The sequence below is a fragment of the Sphaerodactylus townsendi genome, linkage group LG03 (genome assembly GCF_021028975.2).
Source record: "Sphaerodactylus townsendi isolate TG3544 linkage group LG03, MPM_Stown_v2.3, whole genome shotgun sequence".
NCBI lineage: Eukaryota > Metazoa > Chordata > Lepidosauria > Squamata > Sphaerodactylidae > Sphaerodactylus > Sphaerodactylus townsendi.
Window position 1 is genome coordinate 28,307,727 of NC_059427.1, and position 21,644 is coordinate 28,329,370.

A 21,644-nucleotide genomic window follows, 5' to 3' on the forward strand; every position below is an offset into this window, starting at 1 on the left:
GGTTTTTAATGTAGTGTAGAGCCTACGCTGTTTTGAGTTTCTGTAGGTTGACTGGTTTAGTAAGATATGGTTGGAAGGCAATTGGAAGCCTGCTCATTGGCAAGACACTGCTATTATACTCCCAGCAGTGCATCATGTGCCTCTTCAAGGGCAACCGCACAAGACAAAAAGTGTTACAACAGTCAACTAAAGGTTACACAGGCATGAATGAACAATGGAACATCCTTGCAAATCTATCCCATCATGCCAGAAGATGATGCTGTCATTTTACTGAAGAGACAGTGTCTAGGAATGGAAGCTTTTTTTCAGGTTGACTCTCCTTCAAATAATTTTAAAATTGTTAAGTAGGACAAGAATACTCTAGCAGCCCATTCCAAAATATTGCAAACTCTTCAATATTGATACAAATGCTGAATGACTGATATAAGGCATCTCTCTAATGCCTCCAAACTGCAAAATCTTTTATCTTTTAATTGAAAAGTTCCTGCGGCGACTATATCAGTGCCCTGCCCCTTTAGGCAACTTCTTTGCCACCCCATCTGCCACCCCAAATGCTACGTCTTTGAAATGATGCTGCTGTGAAAAGATTAAAATATATTTCCTACCACTCAGATGACACCAAATCTTTTCTGGATGCCAAAATAGCTACTGTTGAGGAGAGTGGAAGAAATATCAATTAAGAACTCCGTCGAAGGGATTTGCTTATTCTTGTTGGGCCAAATCCAGAACAGATTGAAAAGTGATTAAAATAATGAGGGGCAGAATCAAAGGCATGGGAAACAGACATCGTTCCTTTCATTACTCTGATCGCCAGAAAGCGCATGTGTGAAAACGAAGATGCCGATTGAGAATAACGCAGAAGGTGGGCTGTCACATGAGGCCTCTGATGGCGATTTCTTTTCTCTGTCTCCCCTCAGCAGAGCTATTGGAATTTAGCTTTTGAGAAGGGCTTGAAACAGAAGTATTTCCCAGACATCAGAAACGCTGGGCGGCTTCATTCTTCAACAGCATTCTACCGACAGCGAAACAACATTTAAATAAAAGATGGACCAATTTCAGAAAATAGAATTTGGCTTTCTAGGGCAACTCAATGATGGGAGAAAATCATCAAAGAGAAAAGGGCACATTTGTGAAAATGCAAATATTTTATAAAGGTGACTTAGCAATAAATTGTGTTGAGGTTAGCGTATTTGAGAAAAAAACAGCTATATGCTTCAACATTTCCATAAGTGGTTATCCTTGCACTTGATTCAAGAGTGCTATTTCATGTCTTGACCCTACTGTGCAGTTTACCCCTTCAAATGTATAATTTTTGTTCATTCCCTCTTTTTTAAAACTTCACAAAAATGGGCAGTCGAATTTGGTCTGCATCATTAAATTATAACTGAGGCAGACTTGCCTATAACATTAATATATCATTTGTGTTATAGCCTACGACATATGCTACAGAACAGAGTTGGGCCATAGGTTGGCAGTTCCTGTAACACGGAATAAGAAGTAATAGGTTGGTTAGTGAATGGCACTGTTCTGCATTTGTGAATCTATTTTGCTCCTTAGTGTCTCCTCCTGCTTGCTCTTGTATATGAATTCCTTCTAAACTTACTTTCTTCCTTAAATTCTCTCCAACTCATGCTCCCCCACCCCTCCCCACCCATGGATGAACCACCAATAACATTGCTAGAGCCGCCAGCTCTGGGTTGGGAAATGCTTTGAGATTTTGAGGGTGGAACCTGGGGTTTGGGGAGGGGAAAGACTTCAGTAGGGTATAATGACATAGAATCTACTTTCCAAAGTGGCCAGTTTCTCCAGGTGAACTGATCTCTGTTGTTTGGAGGTCTGGTGTAATCCCAGGAAATACCCAGCCTCCACTGGAGGCTGGCAATGCTAAACTTCACCCTCATCAACTCCATCCTCCTTACACAGTCTTTCTGGTGTGATGTCTACTGAGATCCTCTATATTTATCATGTAACTAGCAAGGCACCCGTGCTTCGATACGCATACTTCATCACAGGCTCTCTATAATTTTTGGGGTGACATTCGAACATACTTCTGTACAGCCTGTTTGTGAACTTTGGGGTGACATGCAGCATATTTCCTCACAGCCTGTCTGTGGAATGACGGGTTTGTTTTTCCATATTTTGCAGCAGCTTCCTGTAGTTGTCTTTTTATAATGCAATGTGTTATTGCTCTCTTTCACCTGATGGGCTCCAAAAGACGTCATGTGGATGCAGCCATTGTATTTTCGGGGTGCAGAAAGGAAGCGTTCTGTCATTGGATGCTGATGAGTGAGAAGGCTGTGAAGAGGTTCAGGGTAGGGTTGAAGGGCAGGGAGCTGGACTGTACCGCCACTGCAGCACATTCCTGGGGATTCATCCCGCCACTTCAGAGCACGACACCAAGCACAGGGTGATCGGAGGCTGAGAGAAGTAAACTTGTCTGCACAGTAATCAATCTGATGTCCATATGCAAAACCCGACATATGATTAGTAGTCCAAGGTGATAGTGTGGTTTGTAATCCATTTTGATTGTATTTGGCTGTAGCGGTGTTGATAACGTGAGGGTGGGTAGAGGAGTACTTTTTCACAGCCTGTCTGTTAACTTTGGGGTTACATTCAGCATGCTTTTTTGCAGCCTGTTTGTTGAAGCTGGTGGTATTTAACTGTCACCCTTAGAATGTTCGTGCAGCATGTCTGTGGACTGAGGGGCTGGTTTGCCCTTAGAATGTTCGTGCAGATGGCCAGAGGTAAGCAGTTAAAACAGTAAATGTGTAATAACTCGAGTAAAACTGAATATTTTGAAAAATCCTTTCTTAGTGAGCACCTAAACCACATAATGAACTGGTGTGCCAAATTTCAACTTTGTAGGTTTGGTGGTTTTTGAGTTCTTTTGATGAGTCAGTCAGTGAGTCAGTCAGTGGTATTTCGCGTTTATAGATATAGATTCCAGAGTCTGCCGCATTTCAGCAAATAGTTGCTGAAGGTGTCCTTTGATTCTTGACTCAGCCTTCAGAATCCCAACACGCAAACCATGTTCACATCCTTAGTCTATTTCAGAGAGCACCCTGCCCTACTGGACATTGTATATAAATCCTGGCATCCATCAATTTGTCTTCTTGCCACTTTATGTGTTGGAATTTCTGCTACACCATCTTCCTTTTGAATATGCATTTTCATTTATGTCCCCCCCCCCCACCTTTTGTTACATCTTGCTCAGAAGAAGCAGTCATTCTTGCCTCTGTAGCTTTTGGGTACATTTCAAAGATAGTAGAACAGATTATATTAGTCATGGCATGTCTAATCTCAGGACAAAAAGGCACCAATCAAAGAAGCATTAGAGTGAAAAAGTGCAAATGATGGACAGCTTGGGCCTCTTCTGAAAGGCCACTGGCAGAGAAGAACTGCAGAGGAGCCTGTGGCTATGAAAACTATGGCAGGCAGCTCCAGTAAATGGTGCAAACAACACTTCTGCTTCTTTTCCCGATTCCCTGCCAAGACCTGTTGCCTTTTGCTTATCTGTGATAAGTCATTTTCACGACTATGGAAAACCATGTGATGCTATAGTTTGATCTTCAAAGTCCAAAATAACTTGATCTACCCTGTTTCACTGAATATAAGACATCCCTGGAAAATAAGACATAGTAGAGGTTTTGCTGAAGTGCGAAATATAAGGCATCCCCCAAAAGTAAGACGTAGCAAAGTTTTTGTTTGGAAGCATGCCCTACGAACAGAACACTGAAAAATAAGACATCCCCTGGAAATAAGACATAGCGCATCTTTGGGAGCAAAAATTAATATAAGACACTGTCTTATTTTCGGGGAAACACGGTAGTATACCTGAAAATCCAAATCCATCTGCATTAACCTGCCCAAGTTTGTGAAGCCCTTGGAGAGTTTCTTCCTGTAGGAACCAGGCCTTGTTGATGTTAGACTGGCTGGGATCTATGAGAAGGTATTTTACACTGCTGCCCCAGGTTGTAGAATTCTCCCCCCACAGAGATAAGATTGATGTTATTCTTATAGCTTTTACAGTATACTGAAGATATTCTAGAAGGTCTTTGAACTAGATTAATGAATGGGATGGCATTTGATGTTTTATGGTTCCTAAAAGTGGACTGATTTGGAAGCTTTGTGGTAGTTTTATATAAGGTTTTTATTGTGTATTTTCATTTCAATTTGTTATCTGATTTATACTAGGTTTACAATTTGTCTTGAGGACATATGCAAGACAGCACAAATGCACCCCAAATAGACAAATAAATACATTTGCATTGGTGGGTAATATGCTCCATTGCTTGAAAGGGCATTTAGGTTTCATATGAAGTATGCAACCCTGACCTGAATAGCCACAGGTGAGTCTGATCTCATCAGATCTGAGAAGCTAAGCAGGCTTGGCACTGGTTAGTATTTGGATGGACAACCTCCAAGGAATACCAGAATTGTAATGTGGATGCAGGCAATGGCAAACCATCTCCTTTTGTCTCGGAAACCCTATGGGGTTGCCATAAGTCAGCTGTAACTAGCTTCAGTTTTTTTCTTTCTTGGAAAACCATGATTTTGCAACCATACTTCAGGCTCTGGAAGGGAAGATGACATGGTATAGCCCATTCTTGTCAGATTTTGGAGGCTAAGTAGGGTGGGTGGTTGGATGGGAGACCATCAAATATGACTCTGTGATGGAAGCCAATGGCAAACAATCCCTGCTTCTCATTGCTTCAAAAGCTCCTTGCTGGGGTCGCCAGCAAGGCCCTTTGCAGCCTGGGGCCCTCATACCATTGAGACTGCCTTACCCCATATGTCCCAATTCAGCCTCTGCGTTCTGGAGACAAATTTACTAGGGTTCCCTGGCCGCTCAACCTGGGACAGGGCTTTTACGGCCCTGGCCCCCCACCTGGTGAAACGCTCTTCCTCCAGCTATTAGGGCCCTGTGGGACCTTGGTGAGTTTCGCAGGACTTGTAAAATAAGCCTTTGGGGAGGCTGGTCACGGATTGTCGGCCTCCTCTTGATCCCCCCATGTACTATCTGTCCATACCATCTCTGGCAATTTGCTGGTCCATGGGAGTAGGGGAATTGGGGTTTGGACACCATCTATAATGTGGGCTGAATTTTAATGGATTTTAATGCACCATTCTGATTTGTATTGTTTTGTATTCTGTTGTACATTGACTTGTTTTGTTTGTTGGTTTTATTGTGAAGGGGAGGGGAGGTAGGGAGAGGGTGGCATATAAGGGAGAGGAGGGAGGGGGAGGAGGCCTGGCATCTGGACATGGCCCACCCACCCTAGTGGAGACAGGGGAGAGAGGGGGAGGGGTGGCATGCAAGGGAAGGGGAGGGAGGGGAGGGAGGGGTAGGGGGTAGGGCAGTATACCAAATCTAACAACAACAACAACTACTACTACTACTACTGATGATGATGATGATGATGATGATGATGATGATGATGACAATAATAATAATAAAGGAAATACCTAACCAGTTTGCACTCGACAATGGCCAAGCAGTTCAGTGAAACCATGCGAAATGGTGAAATGGATGAATGGCTAACAACTGGGAGGACATACTTGATTCAGAAAGGAACAACACCTGGAAACTACAGGCCAATAACATGTTTGGCCACAATGCTCAAACTGCTCACCGGCATAATAGCAGATAACATCATGGACTACTTGGAAGTAAATAACATCCTGCCGGTGGAACACAAAGGGAACAAAAGAAGGAGCAGAAGTACAAAAGATCAACTCCTGATAGACAAAATGATAGACAAAAGATCAACTCCTGATAGACTGCAAGAATCGAAGAACGAATTTGCATATGTCTGGATCGATTACAAGAAGGCATTTGACTCACTGCCCCATAGTTGGATCATGAAATGCTTGGAAACAACTGTCGTCAGCTAAAACATTTGAGTATTCACTGAAAAAGCGATGAGACAGTGGAAAACTGAACTGACAGTCGGAAATGAAAACTTCGGAACAGTCAACATTAAGCAAGGAATTTTCCAAGGTGATTCACTATCACCCTTACTGCTTATCATTGCCATGATCCCACTAACAGTAATTTTAAAGAAAACGAAGTTGGGATATCAAATGGGCAAAGACTCGGGAAAAATCTCACATGGATGATTTGAAGCTGTATGGGAAATCACACACAGAAATCCAGTCACTAGTGAACACAGTCCGAATATTCAGCACAGACATTTCAATGGAATTTGGCCTGGAAAAGTGTGCCACTGTGGCAATAAAGAGGGGCAAGATCACTGAGAGTGATGGCATAGTAATGCCTGATGGCCAACTCATCAACCAAACAACTCAGCAACCAAGAGGCAGCTAGTAACATCAAGCATGAGCAAGTGTAGACTAGTGAGCAGAGAATACACCCAGAGAGTCAGGAAAATTTTGGAATCTAAATTAAAAGGCAGGAATACCATCAAGGCCATCAACACTTGGCCCATACCCATCATCAGGTACATTGCAGGAATCATCAACTGGATACAGGCTGAGTTGGATGCATTGGATAGAAAAACTCGGAAGTTTATGACAACACACCATGCCTTATACCCACGCAATGATACTGATAGATTATACCTTCCCCGGAGATCGGGTGGCAGAGGCTTACTGCAAGTAAAGTAAACAGTGAAGAGGAGAAATATGCGCTAGCCGATTTTGTGAATAAAAGTCAAGAACAGGAATTGATTGAGGTGAAGAACAGACATTTGCTGAAGACCCAGAAAACCAAACAAGAATACAGAAAAAATGTGATTAAAATGAGGACTGAAAGCTGGCACAACAAAACTCTGCACGGCCAATTTCTGGAGAAGATCAAGGACAAGGTGGAAAAGACCTGGCTGTAGTTAATAACTGGAAGTCTGAAAAAGGAAACTGAATCACTGATTTTAGCAGCTCAAGAGAAGCCATTAGAACAAATTTGATCAAGGCCAGAATTGAAAAATCCTCAGATGATGCAAAATGCAGATTGTGCAAAGAAGCTGATGAAACTGTAGATCATGTCCTCAGCTGCTGCAAAAAGATTGCCCAGACTGAGTACAAACAGAGGCACAATTCAGTGGCCAAGATGATCCACTGGAATTTATGCAAGAATTACAACATAAGAACAGTTAAGAACTGGTGGGAACACTGTCCAAAGAAAGTAACGAAAAATGAGAAGGTCAAGATCCTGTGGGACTTTCAAATCCAAATGGATAAAGTGTTGAAACACAATACACTAGACATCACCGTGATCGAGGACAAGAAAGTGACCATCATTAACATAGCAGTACCCGGTGACAGCAGGGTCATTGAAAAAGAACATGAGAAGGTCACTAGACACCATGATCTGAAAATCGAGCTGAGGTCATCCCAGTGGTAATTAGCATGCTGGGCGCCATCCCCAAAACACTAGAGCAGTACTTGAAACATCTTTGAATTGACAAAATTAACATCTGTCAAATTCAGAAGGCAGCCCTGCTGAGATCCGCATGAATACTATGCCAATACATTATAACTTCCTAGGCCTCTGGGTGAGGCTTGAATTGTAATGAAGGCCAACAACCAGCTAAAGATCTGGCAGCTGTGAAATCTACCACAATAATAATAAGTCTTTTAAGACTTAATGGCAGTTACATATGTACGTATCCAGACGCTCATCATATATAGTCTTGATTACTGCAATGTGCTCGGTCTGAGCCTGCTATGGAGGACTGTTAAGAATATTCAACACTGCTGACACATCTACATACATACTGACACATCTACATACATATGTTGCTGACACATCTACATTTTTCCAGTCCTGAAAAATCTGGTTGCTGAGTACACTTCAAAGTACCTGTACTTATAATTAAAGACTTAAATGAACTTGGACTTGAGCAAAGTCTACAGAAACCACCCTGAATATTAAGAGCAGTCTCAGAAGCTCTGGTGATTATGTTCCCACTTTGTGAAGCAAGATTGTGACCACAGGAGACATGGCCATGTCTGTGCAATCTCGCCTGAGTAGCACTTTCTCCCTGCCAAAGATCAATGTTAACTTTTATATTTAAATATTTTATTTATTTGTTTAAAACGTTTTCAAGCTGCCTTGACACTCAACTTATGGTCTCCAAGGTGACACAAAGTGAAAAACATTAGACTCATTTTAAAAACACAGATATACAACAGTTAAATAAAACACATAAATGGGAATGAGTTTCAGTGCAGAACGCCAGATGAAACAGACAATTCTTCACTCGGCAGCAGAAGACAATGAAATTGTGAGATAGATGAATCTCCATGGGGAGGGAATGCCATAATCAACCTCCTACCTATCTAGAGTCAAATAGTGTCCCATTCTGAAAAAGGGCACCAGCAGATGACAGAGTTGGATAGATTCACGTGGGAGTAGGCAGCCCACATAGTATAATGGTGCCAAATCATACAGGGTTTTAACGGTCAATACCAGCACCTTGAATTGGGCCCAGAAACAAATTGGGAACCAGCACAGGTGGAACAAGCATGGAGTAATATGGTCCTTGTGACCCATTCAGAATACAGCATTCTACACCAACTATAGCTTTCATAAACTCTTCAAGGGCAGCCCCACACAAATCACATTGCAGTATTCTAACTAGATGTTACCTTGTTATGCACCACATATGGCTCATCAGTCAAAGATGGAGAATGGTGTTACTGATCTGCTGTCAACAGGAGACCCAGGTCTAGCAGTACCTCCCTTCCCCACAAGCTACAGACCTGCTCATTTTTGCCTGGCAACATCGCTGCTTCAGACAGGAGGTAAAACTTTTTTTCCTAGGCTTTTTCAACACCAGGCTATTTGGCTATTTGGTTTTTTTTTCAGAGTAACAACCCCCCCCCCCGGGCTTTATTTATTTATTTATATTCATTTGGCTTTACCAAATGGCCAGCCCCTAGTGATCACCCCAGGGGGAAAGAACATGAAGTACAATTTAAAAACAAACCATAATCATGCCCTGCACCCCTGTCAGTCTTGGTTTCACTGATAGATTGACCGTGCAATTCTAAACAGAGACCATCAGTTAAGCAGTGGTGATAGTGGTGGTGGTGGGGGGCTATTAAAAACTTATTTTGGACACACAAACTTGTCTGATACTGAGTTGGACCATTTATTGATTATTTCAGTGCTGCCTGCACCAACCAGTGCTGCCTACACCACTGACGCTCTAGCACTTCACAGAAAAGTCTAACCCAACATCTTCAACTTGAAATCCTTTAACTGAGATGTCAGAGACTCCACCTGGGGCATTCTGCATGCAAAATATTCATTCTGCCATGAGCCCAGACTTCCCTAAGAACAGTGCCATTTTAAAAGGCCCAACAGTATCAGAGAACACTAAGGAACTGTCTAAGTACCACTGTATCCACTGCTGAGAGAGCTAAGCAGCTGGCTAAAGTTGTGGAATCTGAGCTGGAGGGGATTGAAGGCCTTCAAGCAGGAATGGTAATTTGCTAATCTCCTACTTGCTTGCACTGAATAAGAATCACCTCTAGATTCAGATTTTTCCCAAAAGCTATTGCAAGTCATAAAAAAACAGAAGGATGAGAAACAGTAAAACTGAGAAGCTGATTATGCACAAGGTATTTGCTGCGAGGTGGAGCCAAATGTCCACCATGGCAAGATTTCTTCTACGGACGTATTTCCTTTAGCCCTGCTTTCACTTTCCACTCTCTCTGTGGCATGCAAATCCACTTACAGCATGATTTTAATATTGCTTCATGGCCAGAGTGGGTCAGATTTGCTAGTAGGCACAGCTGTGCCCCAGACCTCTTCCCTCCACCTGCAGTCAGCCCACCTAGTCTTACCCCCACACTCCTTCATGCTGCTTTGCCTCCTCTCTGGTGCTGATTACTTCCAGCTTCTTGTCCTGCCACATCATTTCTATTGCCTGTGACCTGCCTGCTCTTGCATATCTTTAGATTTTTTGATATTAAAAAAATAAATAACCATATCGATTGATCGATAAATTAACACTAACTAAAAAAAAAGAAAAATAATAAAACTAGTCGGATCAGTCCGAACACCCGATTTGCCCTTGCATTTGATCAATGAACTGGGACGTCTCCAGCCTCATCGTTTTATACACAAGCAATCAGTGATTCCAGACCACTCTGGGAAAAGCCTGTCAGTCTTGATGCTTGGGTTTACAGCATATCGGGAGACAGATCGTAAACCTGAGAAGCTCAGCAAACAGCAATTCATGTTATCCTTCTGCAGTTTTGCAGTTTGCACGTTGCCTTTACTCCCCCGTCACTTCCCGCCATTAAAGACAATCAGTGTTCGAACAAAGAAGAAGAAAAGTTTGGATTTATATCCTACCTTTTTCTCCTGTAAGGAGACTCAAGGTGGCCTGCCAGCTCCTTTCCCTTCCCCTCCCCACAAGAGACACCTTGTGAGGTAGGTGGGGCTGAGAGAGTTCCAAAGAACTGGGACTAGCTCAAGGTCACCCAGCAGGAGTGCGGAAACACATCTGGTTCACCAGATAAGCCTCTGCCACACAGGTGGAGGAGTGGGGAATCAAACCTGGTTCTCCAGTTTAGAATCCACCTGCTCTAAACCGCTACACCATGCTGGCTCTCAGTGTACAGTGTACAGATGCCGTATTCAGGACTTTTCTGTAATAGTATGCCCTTTTATGTTGCTACATCGATCTATCAATACATTGATAGGTTGATATTTTGATAAGATTAAAGATAAAAATGAAAGATCATATTAAAAATTAAAATGCGCACGCACGATAGAGAACCTGTGAAACATCCCCCTTCCCCCAGATGCAAGTAAAAAGCTAGCTGATGGGTAATGCCTGCCCCGCTGCAAACAGCGTGGTGGGTAATAATGCTGAACATGCCCCAAAACAAAGACTCCCCAGCTAATTTTCTTTGAAGTCGTGGGGACCTTGCCATGTGGAATTGGCCAGAGACTCACACCTGCATGACTTTTCAGAGACGCTTTTAAAACCAGGGGTCCTCTACTCTTCTCGACCACGGATGGGCCCCAGTTGATGACTACAGATGTGTGCAGCTAGATGCGCTTTTACAATGTTCCCCTCGTGGATTTATTTGTAAGTCTTCCTTCAAGTCTCACTCCCCACCAGAAGCTGGCCCTATCCAGGTGTAACCCATGCCATTTTAGTGTTTTTGTTTTGTTCTGTTTGGATCTTAGGGCCCAGGGGATAAGAGCTCAATGTGCAGTTGGTAAGCTTGCTTACTTATTACCAACTGCAAGAGCCCCACCCTCCTCAGTTGATCTGGCCTGCAGTAGAAGGAAGGCCTACAGTTCAATTGAGAGAATTGCTTATTTTTTTACAGGCCCAAATTGAGGAAAGACGTGCAGCAGCTACATCAGCTGCCATTTTAGGCCAATAAGACCGGTCTCTAGCTCAGTCCAGTGTTCTCTTCACAGGCGTCAGCCCATACCTCCCTAAGGAAAGCAGAGAGCAGAATGTCGTAAGCAGAGAGAGGCGCCCAGCAATGCTTTCAGAGCATACAAAAATCCAGATGCCTCCAAAAGAAGCAGCAGCAGTGATTCGAAAGAGACAGGCCAGCTACACGCAATGATGAAAGCAAAAAACAAACACAGATGCACCAGGGTGGCCTACATTTTACATGTAAGTCTTTGATTCTTTTCTTACATTAAAGAGTAAAGAAGATTAGCGAGGAGGGAAGGTCTTAAAAATATTCCCCTCGGGGGTGGGAATTTTCCGCAGGTTAAAAGAGCCTGTGGGTTTTTCACTTTGCACTGCGCTGTGCAAAACGAAAGTATTGGGGAGGAATCATAGAATGACCCAAGCCAGTCTGATCTGAAAGAAAATTATATGACCCCTCCCAAGATAAATGATTTATTTCCTAAAAATAATTAATAAATAAAATGTTGCATCGCCAGATTTCCCACTGCAAATTGTATTAGAATGACTTCCACTATCCCATATCTAGCTGTGATTAGTAGATGAAAGTATCGCCTGCACATTTGTATTAGCTCTCCGTACTTTCCAGAAACCACTGTATGTCCTGACATCCCTGGTATAAATACTTCCTCTGCTTTTTGACCGGGGCTTCTCTTGCCTGTCCCTCGATACTCTAGATTCTTACTCAGGTTTCCTGCCAGTAGTTAATGAGAGAAAGAGTATGCCCAGTTTACAGTGGCTGAGTGACTCCATGGTGGTAGTCTGGTATGTTCAAGTTGTTTCATGTAATTATGAGTATTGATAACCTTATTTGTCCTGAAGAATACTGTAAACTGATGAAGGCTATCGAAACAGGATATCACAGCTAGCCTGTCTGTGAATTGTTTTGAATCGCTTTGGATAAAACTGCTGAACAGCTTGAACAAAATAAAGAACTCTGACGGCACCACAAGTGTTCCTTAAGGATCTCAATGACAGAAACTCAGCAAAGAAAGTCTCTTCCTTCGACAGGGCTCACAAGTCAGCTATCAGTTGCCTTCATGACATGGGACTCCTCGTTTCTTGGTTTGTTCATCGTTTACATGGCTGGCACATTACTGCAATTCTGATCAAGTTTGAAAGGGTCTATGCTGCCATCTGTTGCAGCCAACAAGTCCTCTAAGATGGTGACCTGACCAGATTGGTGGGAGGAACAGCGAAACTTACCCCTACCCCACCACACAACTTCCTGAAGATGATGGCTGGCTCTCAGAAAAACCTCACACTGCCTAGGGCAAGTACAATGGTGTCGATGAATCAAAGAAAGCAGACTTCACATGCACCACATTCCCTACTAATTTTTAACAATCAAGCTCTCAGCCTCAACTTCAGATTTTTACAATGCAGAGAAGAAAGAAAGTACATCTAGCCTGCGTTTTATGAAATGAGTTAATTGAGCACCAGGGTGGTGCAGTGGTCAGACAGTCAGACTAGGGCTCCCAGGGATACCTGGGTTCAAATCCTGACTCATCCATGAAGCGCACTGAGTGATCTTCGGCGAGTCACTATGTCTAACTCACCTAAGAGTTTGTGAGAAGATCGAAAAAGAGAAGGCATGTAGGCTGCTTGGAGAACCTTGTAAGAAGAGTGGGATAAAAAATGTACTAGATAAATAGGAAATGGCTGTTCCGATAGCACAGCGTTTCTCAAACATTTTCGGGAGTGCCACTCCCTTGGCTTCCAGGCCACAGCCCTAGTGCTACGCCCACATGCCCACATACACACCTCTTTCATGGTATTAGGTCCACTGCAAATTCAAAACAACAGTGAGGGGAGTGCTACTGCTTTTCCTTTTTTTTTTTTTTAAAAAAAATTTCATTGCAAAACAACAGCAATGGGGATCTTTGCCTCGGCTCTCCGGCCCTTTCCGCACGGGTGGAATAGAGCGCCCCAGGGACGGCAAAAACACCGTCCCCAGGGAAGCGCTTGCACAGGATGCCCTGGAGCGGCGTGAAGCCGCTGCTTTAAACCTCGCTCATCGAGTGAGGTTTTTGAAAAGCGGTGTCTTCCTGCTGGCGCGGTGCAAATTGCACCGCTGGGAAGACGCCATTTCCCCCTTTCCCCTCTTCTTCCAGCGTCGCTCTGGAGGGCTGGAGGGACACGCCCATGCTGCCCTCAGACCCCTGGAGGTCAGAGGGTAGCGTGGGCATGTCCCTCCAGCCCTCCAGAGCAAAGAGGGGAGGGGAGGGGCTGAAGGAGAACTGTCTCTCCGGCTGGGGAGAAAGTTGGGGCTGCTCGCATGTTATGGTGCGAACAGTCCCTGAGCCTCCACCGGCATAATTTATGTGGAAACAGCCTCCAGAGTGCCACTGCTTTTTATTTTAATTTTTTTTGCCTTGCAAAACAGTGGTTATAGGGCTCTTACAGCAATAGTCATTGCTAATGCATGTTCCTCAGGGATTGGCCATGTTTTCTGTAACAGGGGTAATCAATATATTCCTGCAGCTTTGAAAGACTTTTAACACTACAATAGGTGCTCAACTATTACATGGAATCCCACTGTGGACGGCAGCGATTAATCACTCCCTTAACTGTGTTCAATCAAAATTCTTGTGTAAAATCATGGGGATGCCAAGATATGTTCCATATGCAGCTCTTTGCACTGAAAGTGGCCAGAGTAGGTTGGAAGCCATAGCGTGGCTGAGAACATTTAAATATTGGCTACAAATTCAATACAACCCAGATCCCTCTAACCTCATTTATCAGATGCTTTCTGAATCCAACCTTTCTAAATGGTTAGCCTCTATTGAAAGAAAAATTAGCTCAATTGGTTTACACGTGGATTCATTATATGAGCTTTCTGCTCCTGAGGTCTTTATGGTAATCACATGTAGATTCTTGGCATCAGAAGCAAAAAATCTTTATGCTGTGACTTTTGAAACCTGTTCACCACTGGCCTTGGGGATCCCAATTAAACTTGGTCAAATGGCTGAATATACTTTCTTCAAAATCCAAATCACTGAAGGGCCTTTTCCCTGGCCAGATTCAACGTCTTGCCATCTGCTCTCCCCTATGGAAGATTCCAAAATTTTGCTTATGTTGATTCTGCCCCTCTAATCTGGGCTGCCCTGAAATTGTACAGCAATTGTACAGCAACTGTACCAGTGTGGTGTAGTGGTTAAGAGCAGGTGCATTCTAATCTGGAGAACCAGGTTTGATTTCCCGCTCTGCCACTTGAGCTGTGGAGGCTTTGTGCACTCCAATACATGCCAGCTGGGTGACCTTGGGCTAGTCACAGTTCTTTGGAACTCTCTCAGCCCCCCCACCTCACAGGGTGTTTGTTGTGGGGGGAAGGGAAAGGAGATTGTAAGCCTCTTTGAGGAGGTTTCCAGGAGAAAAAGGGGGGATATAAATCCAAAACTCCTCCTCCTCCTCCTCTATTGCCCATTCTATGCTGAAATAAACCCCATTTTAAGACAGAGGGCCAAGTCTTCTGATAGTTTCAAGCTGATCTTCCAATTAAATAGCCCCTTTTTAGAAAGGTGCGAGAGTGCAGCTAAATTTCTGCAGGGAAGCCATTAAGCTCCATCTTTCGAAGAAAGGGTGCTAATTTTTACTCTGGTCCTTTTTATGATTGTGTTAACTCCTTTCTTTTTAACTCCAGGCAATGTTGTATTGTATGATGTCTTTTATTTATATCTGTATATTTTAATTTTTTTGTTTAGTATGTATTACTTTATAGCTAGATGCCAAAAAAAGGCCTTGGATTAGATTGGATACACGACTCTTTTCCTTGGCTCCCCCCCCCTCTGATTTTCCTTAAAATTATATACCTTGCCTTGCAAAGCAGTCATTCAGCAAGGCCAACTTGACCCTGCAGCTGCCCCCCGCTTGGCTGCTCTTTTTCTCAGCCAACACAGGCCCATGTGCACTCCCCCACTGCACAGTGCAGGGAGAACTGCCACTTCTCCTTTAACTCACCAGTCACCACATGGCAAGGATGGAAGGACAAGAACTTTCCACTGACCAAGGAATCCCTGCTTTCCTATTGTCCCAAATTTCTCATTGCCCCCTTGATGTTTCTACCACCCCCAGAGCGCAGTACTGCCCACTTTGGGAATCCCTACAATAGCACATTGGGGGACTAAATTTCACACTGCAGATTGGTCAAGTGTGGACAGCTCCACACAGACTGCCAAGGTTTAACGGCCCAAGGATGTGAAATAGTCTGTATAAACAAAACGGAAATCCACTAGAACTGCATTTTTGGAGATTCCAAAACAAAACTCTAAAACAGTAAAGAATTCATCCAATCAATTGTTTGCTGTCTTGCACATGATCATGCTTGTATCAGTGAAGGCTCCCAGCCCCAAAATGCTAAGACCAAACTCATATATGCCCCTCTACGTGTTTTTCAACCATTCTCCTGCTATTGGTGTGTAAAAATAAAAAAAAAAGCAATTTAACTGCATTTATATAAGATTTCTAAACTGATCCATTGCCATGCAGGGAAGTTGGTTTACACAAGTGCATTCCACAGACATTCCATAATGCATAAGGGCTCTTGGCCTATGCACTGGGATTGGAAGAAAATCACCAGGGTTTGTTTTATAAAGAAAGAGAAGCTGGGGCTCAAATCCCGTTGCAAACAAGATTGCAAGGATGACCGTCACTCAAATTAAATTCTGGAAGCATTCATACTCAATTTTTATTCAATCCTTTTATAACTAGACTTGGATAGATTTGGAGAATAAATTATTTCATAAATGTTTTCAAAAGAGTTTGCTTCAATTTTAAATGATCTTACCAATAGCAACGTCTATTAATGTTTAAAACAAAATTTGGATCCTGCCAACTTTACTTTGTTGCAGCATCACCCAATTCCCCTCTCTCCTTTATTACAGCCCCTCCCAACCTGGCTTTGTCTGTGATCTCCAGCATAGCCTTTTGGGTGGTCAAAGGAAATCTCATTAATTTTTGTTATCAGTGTAAAAGTGTGCTGGATCCAACCCAAAATGTTTTCACTGTAAAAAAAAAAGTCAGCAAATATAACTGTCAAAAATTTGGTATTCACCAATTTGCAAAATTGTTTAAAAACTCTAATAAATTTCAACAAAAAGGTTAAACTCAGTCAAATGCAAAGCCAACATAATGGCTGTCAGGCAATTCTTTCATCAGTGGAATATATACAGTATAATAATGATTTCAAACTATGTACTATGCACAGAATATCTAATTATATAAGTAATCAGGTAAGAAGGAATTGAATGTGCCAAAGCTAAAGGCTCAGACTTAGCTTTTGGTAACTTCCCATTCATGAAATTCCCATTTGTTAAATGTTAAGGATCTGAGGGACGTTTCCCAACAAAACATTTCCAATGGCCAGAATTATTCATTGCACAGTTCAAAAAGACATTACTAATCAGGTTACTATTAAAAGGCCATGAAGGCACCGAAATACAGCTGATGCTTATGATTTCATGTGCATGCTAATATTACCTGAAAAAGTAAACACAGATTTCTAAGTTATGCACAACTGGTTGGAAAGACAGTAGCTTCAACACACAATGCTTCCGAAACACAAGTTCTCTTGGGCCAAATTCGGACCTGGTGTAAGCAGGTACTTCTTCCACCAAATGGCAGTGGCGCAGCACACTTTTTTTTTTTTTTTAACCAGATCAGACTTTGGTGCCCAAGTTCATATCACATAGACCAAAGAAGATACTTGCCAGACAAGAATAGGAATCATTAAGTCTGTGGTCCAAAGTGAGGCGCTGAACCATCTCAAAGAGTGCAGCGTGGTCAAAGTTACAGGGATTGGAAGAGATAAATTCATCCATGCCATGCTTTTGAGCTCTATCTGCATCTGTTCATTTATACATATAGAGAAAGACACAATTTAGAGACACGTGTTGCATTGCATTAGATGCATCAAATACACACCGCGAAACGTGAGAACTAAGATGCTCCCTAGCTTCCAGCTGAACGTCAGGCTCTAAGCCTCTATCAAATATATTCTTCAGCTTCCATTGTCAACTTGCAACATTTATTGATTACTTTATTGCGTTCAGGTCAAAAAATCCTGGAAATGGTATATGATCTCCCGCTCAGCAAAGTGCATTTTATTCTTGACTTGTCAAGAGAACAAAAAAGCCCCAGCGGTTGTTTTTCTCCTTAAAAAAAGAAACTCGCCCCAAAAGCAAACTACTATCACGCGCCAGCTCCTATTTATCTATTTCTAATTAATTGTAATAGATTCTGCCATTCTAAGGAAAGGTGCTTCATTATTTTTTTCCCCTTAAATATTCTATATTTGGCTAAGCATTAAATTGGATTTTTTGGGGAGGACCCAAGCACCAGCCATTATGCTATTCTGTTCAACAGGCAGTCATACATATGGATTTTTTTTCTCTCTCTTTGGCCCCTTCTGCACATGCAAAATAATGCGTTTTCAAACCGCTTTCACAACTGTTTGCAAATGGATTTTGCTATTCCGCACAGCTTCAAAGAGCACTGAAAGCAGTTTGAAAGTGCATTATTCTGCATGTGCGGAATGAGCCAAATTGTTTACAGCAGATTTTAAGACTTTTCTGAAAAAGCAACAAAAATAAAAAGGATGCTCTTCCACACACTGCTGGTGATAGTTTCGGAGGGTAGCTGGGTTGGTCTGCAGCAGAGCAGTTAGATTTGAAGCCAGTAGCAACAAGCTTTCCAGGGTATAAGCTTTGCTGGTGAGTTTTATTGAGGTTTCAGAGACAGTCACCGGATTATTGGTGGATACAACAAAAGGCAGAAATCACCACTGCTAAAGATAAAATTATCTCAGGGTTCACCTTCTGATCAGTCTTTATTGGGGTGGTGGTGGTGGTAGTGGTGGTGGTGGTACATGTACAATGCAGCCTGATTCTATGCATTTACTCAAAGGGAAATTTATTTATTTATTTATTTACTTACTTACTTACTTATTTGATTTTTATAGACCGCCCAACCCCTGAAGGGCTCTGGGCAGTGGACAATAACAAACAGTGAGCAATAAAATACAAGTTAGAAACACAGAACATTAAAATCCCTTAAAAACACAATAGCAGCAGTAACATAAAACCTATTTTTAATCAACGGCGTCCAATCCAAAGGCCGGGAGGGGACCAGCAATGCCAAAAAATAAAGATGTAATACAGGGCAGTGCCGGAGATGGTATAAGATCTAGTGCAGAGGCATCAGAAGGGGGCAAATTCCACTTCAATCGATTAAATTTCCTGTTGAGTATGTGGGCATAGCCTTGGAACCACAATTTTATTTTATTTTATTTTCTTAGTGAATTCACTCTTGTCATTTTTAAGATGGCACCTTTTGGCAGTAGGATTCCTAAACACTCAGCTAATCATGACCAACATTTAAGAATTTAACATATTCCTAAATTGCACAGTCTGGGGCACGGCTACAAGACGGATTCTTCCCACTCCCAATGTGGACATTCTGCTTTAGGAGGAGCAATCAAATTAAAGTATGCTTTCCTCTCCTTAAATACTTTTCCACATTGATTAAGACTTCTGCTGCATGAGGTCTCACCCAAATCCTTGACAAATACAGCAGGAAAGCAGGATTTAAATCCCCATCTTGTTTACAGCTTCTTAGAGCCTTAAAAGAATTAGCAAAGCTGAAGGGTACAATAACACACTTAAACGAAGACCTGTTTTTCAGGGACGGTTCTCACTTCAAAAGCACAAGAAGGAATACAACACAGCAATGGGAGCTGCGCTCTTCAAGAAACAATCAGCGATTTCGACAAAAAAGGTTTCCAAAGTAGGAAGTGCTGCACCTATTTACAAATTGCTTTGTGAATGCCTGGATCATATATTAATGAATTAGAGGAGCCTCCTTTTAAATAAAAGGGAAATAACCTTTATATCCTGTCACTAAAAGGCATGGGTTTTCTGAATGGCTATGAGTGCAAAGTGTAACTTGAAATACTGCAATTAATTGCATTTTTTTCCTAATTCAATGAATAGCATGCATGTTCTAGATTATGCAGTTTTCTGACTGGGATTAATGGTTTGATTTTGCCCCTTTGAATTATTGTTATTCATGAAGTACCTTGAATGCACATGATGCTACACAAGGATCAAGAAGACCGGTCTCTCCCTCAAGGAGTTTACCATTTAAAATCTGATACTTGAGGAGACATCCAAGGAAGATTAGGAAAGTGATCAGCACAGAAGAATATGAATTCTTTCAGGTTTGGCAGGATGTACTGCTAAATAAGTGTGCACAAGATTGCAGTTTACTTAATTTGTATTGTTTTTGTATTTTGTTCAATGACCAATTCCCCATTTGTCTTTTATCAACATTTCCACAATCATGAAATATACAGCTTTGGAATGAGTTGGTTACTGCCCATGGTTTACTTCGTATCAGTTCAGGGGTGTGGGCTGCGTATGAGTGAAGACAAAATACTTGCACATAAACCTGTCTAGTTCCCAGTGATAGCCAAAAGACTTAAATAATACCATGGCTTAACGGGAAAGGGGACAAATCTGTAAATTTACTCTCCCCCCAAGGCATAAGATCGACCATAACCTTGGGTTTCAAATTGCAACACACTATCAACACACCAATTGGCTGGTTTCTATCTGTTCTGACAGATTGTGCCCCATCCCTTTTTTGTCCCTGTGGGCCAAGATCAATTTGATTAATATGAATATATCACTAAAGGTTTTCCCCCTTTCTATTCCCTTCCAATTTTAACTTCTAGCACCCAGATTTTTTTAATAATAAAAAATCACAGTTTTAACAGGCTGCATCAAGCATTTTTATGATTTAAATAGTCAGACTGTGGTGTTCAAATTTCCCTGAGTAGACTGCAAGCTGACAAATTGGCTTGAGGCCTTCACTTGCCAGTTCTGCTCAGATATTTCATGACTTTTTCAATTATGAGCCCCTGTGCCTTGTCAATCCTGATGCTATAATAAGGAAGCTAGGGTAAATAGTCTACCTGTTTTAAGGACCCCTCATCCTCTCTGTGGGTAGAATCCTATGCTGCTATCTAAATCATCAATCCTGTTTTAATAGCTTTTATATATGAAATGAACCTTTGCATGATTTTTAAGCTTATATCAGTCCCTTATCCTCACTCATCAGGGGAGGGAGAAAACAACGCTAATTTGGCTTTGACAATTATTATTATTATTATTATTTTTGTTGCATGGTAAAAGAAACTGAGATTAAGAATGGGGCTGGTGCATGCTTAACTGACACAACTCTTCTCACAAGGCTGAAGAACTACATTCACTATGAATGTTCATGTGGATTCTTTCCTCAGTAATGCCTGCTACATCTAGAACAAGGCACAGCTGGGACAAATGTGGTTGTTTGGGCATCACTGCCCCGACTCTCCTAAGAAACAGCAGCTGACTGCAGATAGGCAGTTTAACAGAGCAACTTGACAGTGCTTCACACAGAACTCCATCCATCCCCCAAGTTATCTGCCTCCCAGTACATCTCTATAGCTCCTTGTTGTTCTCTTTCCTGCTATCCTGAGTCAGCTATCTGTCCCATTTCATTGCAGTCTGATCTGTTCACCCCAATGTACTTGTACTGCCTTGATAGTGGACCATTCTGATCTTCCTTTGGTTTGTGCCCAAATCCTGCATCTGAGGCTCATTCCGCACATGCAGAATAATGCACTTTCAAACTGCTTTCAGTGCTCTTTGAAGCTGTGCAGAATAGCAAAATCCACTTGCAAACAGTTGTGAAAATGGTTTGAAAATGCATTATTTTGCGTGTGCGGAAGGGGCCTGAGTATGAGTTGAACAGCGCACTGTTAGATAAAACAATGGAAAGTACCACTTCAACCTAAAATTGGGCAGGCTGGCTTTCTGACTGCTTCCTCATATTAAACAAAAAAAGACTGAATATGGAAAGCTAAAATGTTAGGAAGAGTTCTAGACCATCGTTTCCCTGATATTCTGGTTCTCTGAGTGCAGGGACTTGTTTCTGAAAGAATAAGGTTAATAAGTGTCTAAGGCAGTAGTACTCAACCTGTGGGTCGGGACCCCTTTGGGGGTCGAACGACCCTTTCACAGGGGTTGCCTAAGACTCTCTGCATCAGTGTTCTCCATCTGTAAAATGGATAAACGTTAGGGTTGGGGGTCACCACAACATGATGAGCTGTATTAAAGGGCCGCGGCATTAGGAAGGTTGAGAACCACTGGTCTAAGGTAATACCTTGTAGGGACAGTGCATGAGACGTACTGT

The 21,644-nt window shown here is 42.3% G+C and overlaps 1 protein-coding gene across 34 annotated transcripts in view; it reads right to left on the reverse strand.

Moving 5' to 3' along the window:
• The window catches only part of CADPS (calcium dependent secretion activator), a 492,336-nt gene that overhangs the window by 178,556 nt on the left and 292,136 nt on the right, over nucleotides 1-21,644 (reverse strand). For all 34 annotated transcript variants that reach the window (XM_048488307.1, XM_048488321.1, XM_048488334.1 and 31 more), the window contains one exon: nucleotides 17,120-17,256. In XM_048488307.1, the coding sequence (XP_048344264.1) occupies nucleotides 17,120-17,256 (137 nt within the window). The remainder of the gene's footprint in view (nucleotides 1-17,119; nucleotides 17,257-21,644) is intronic.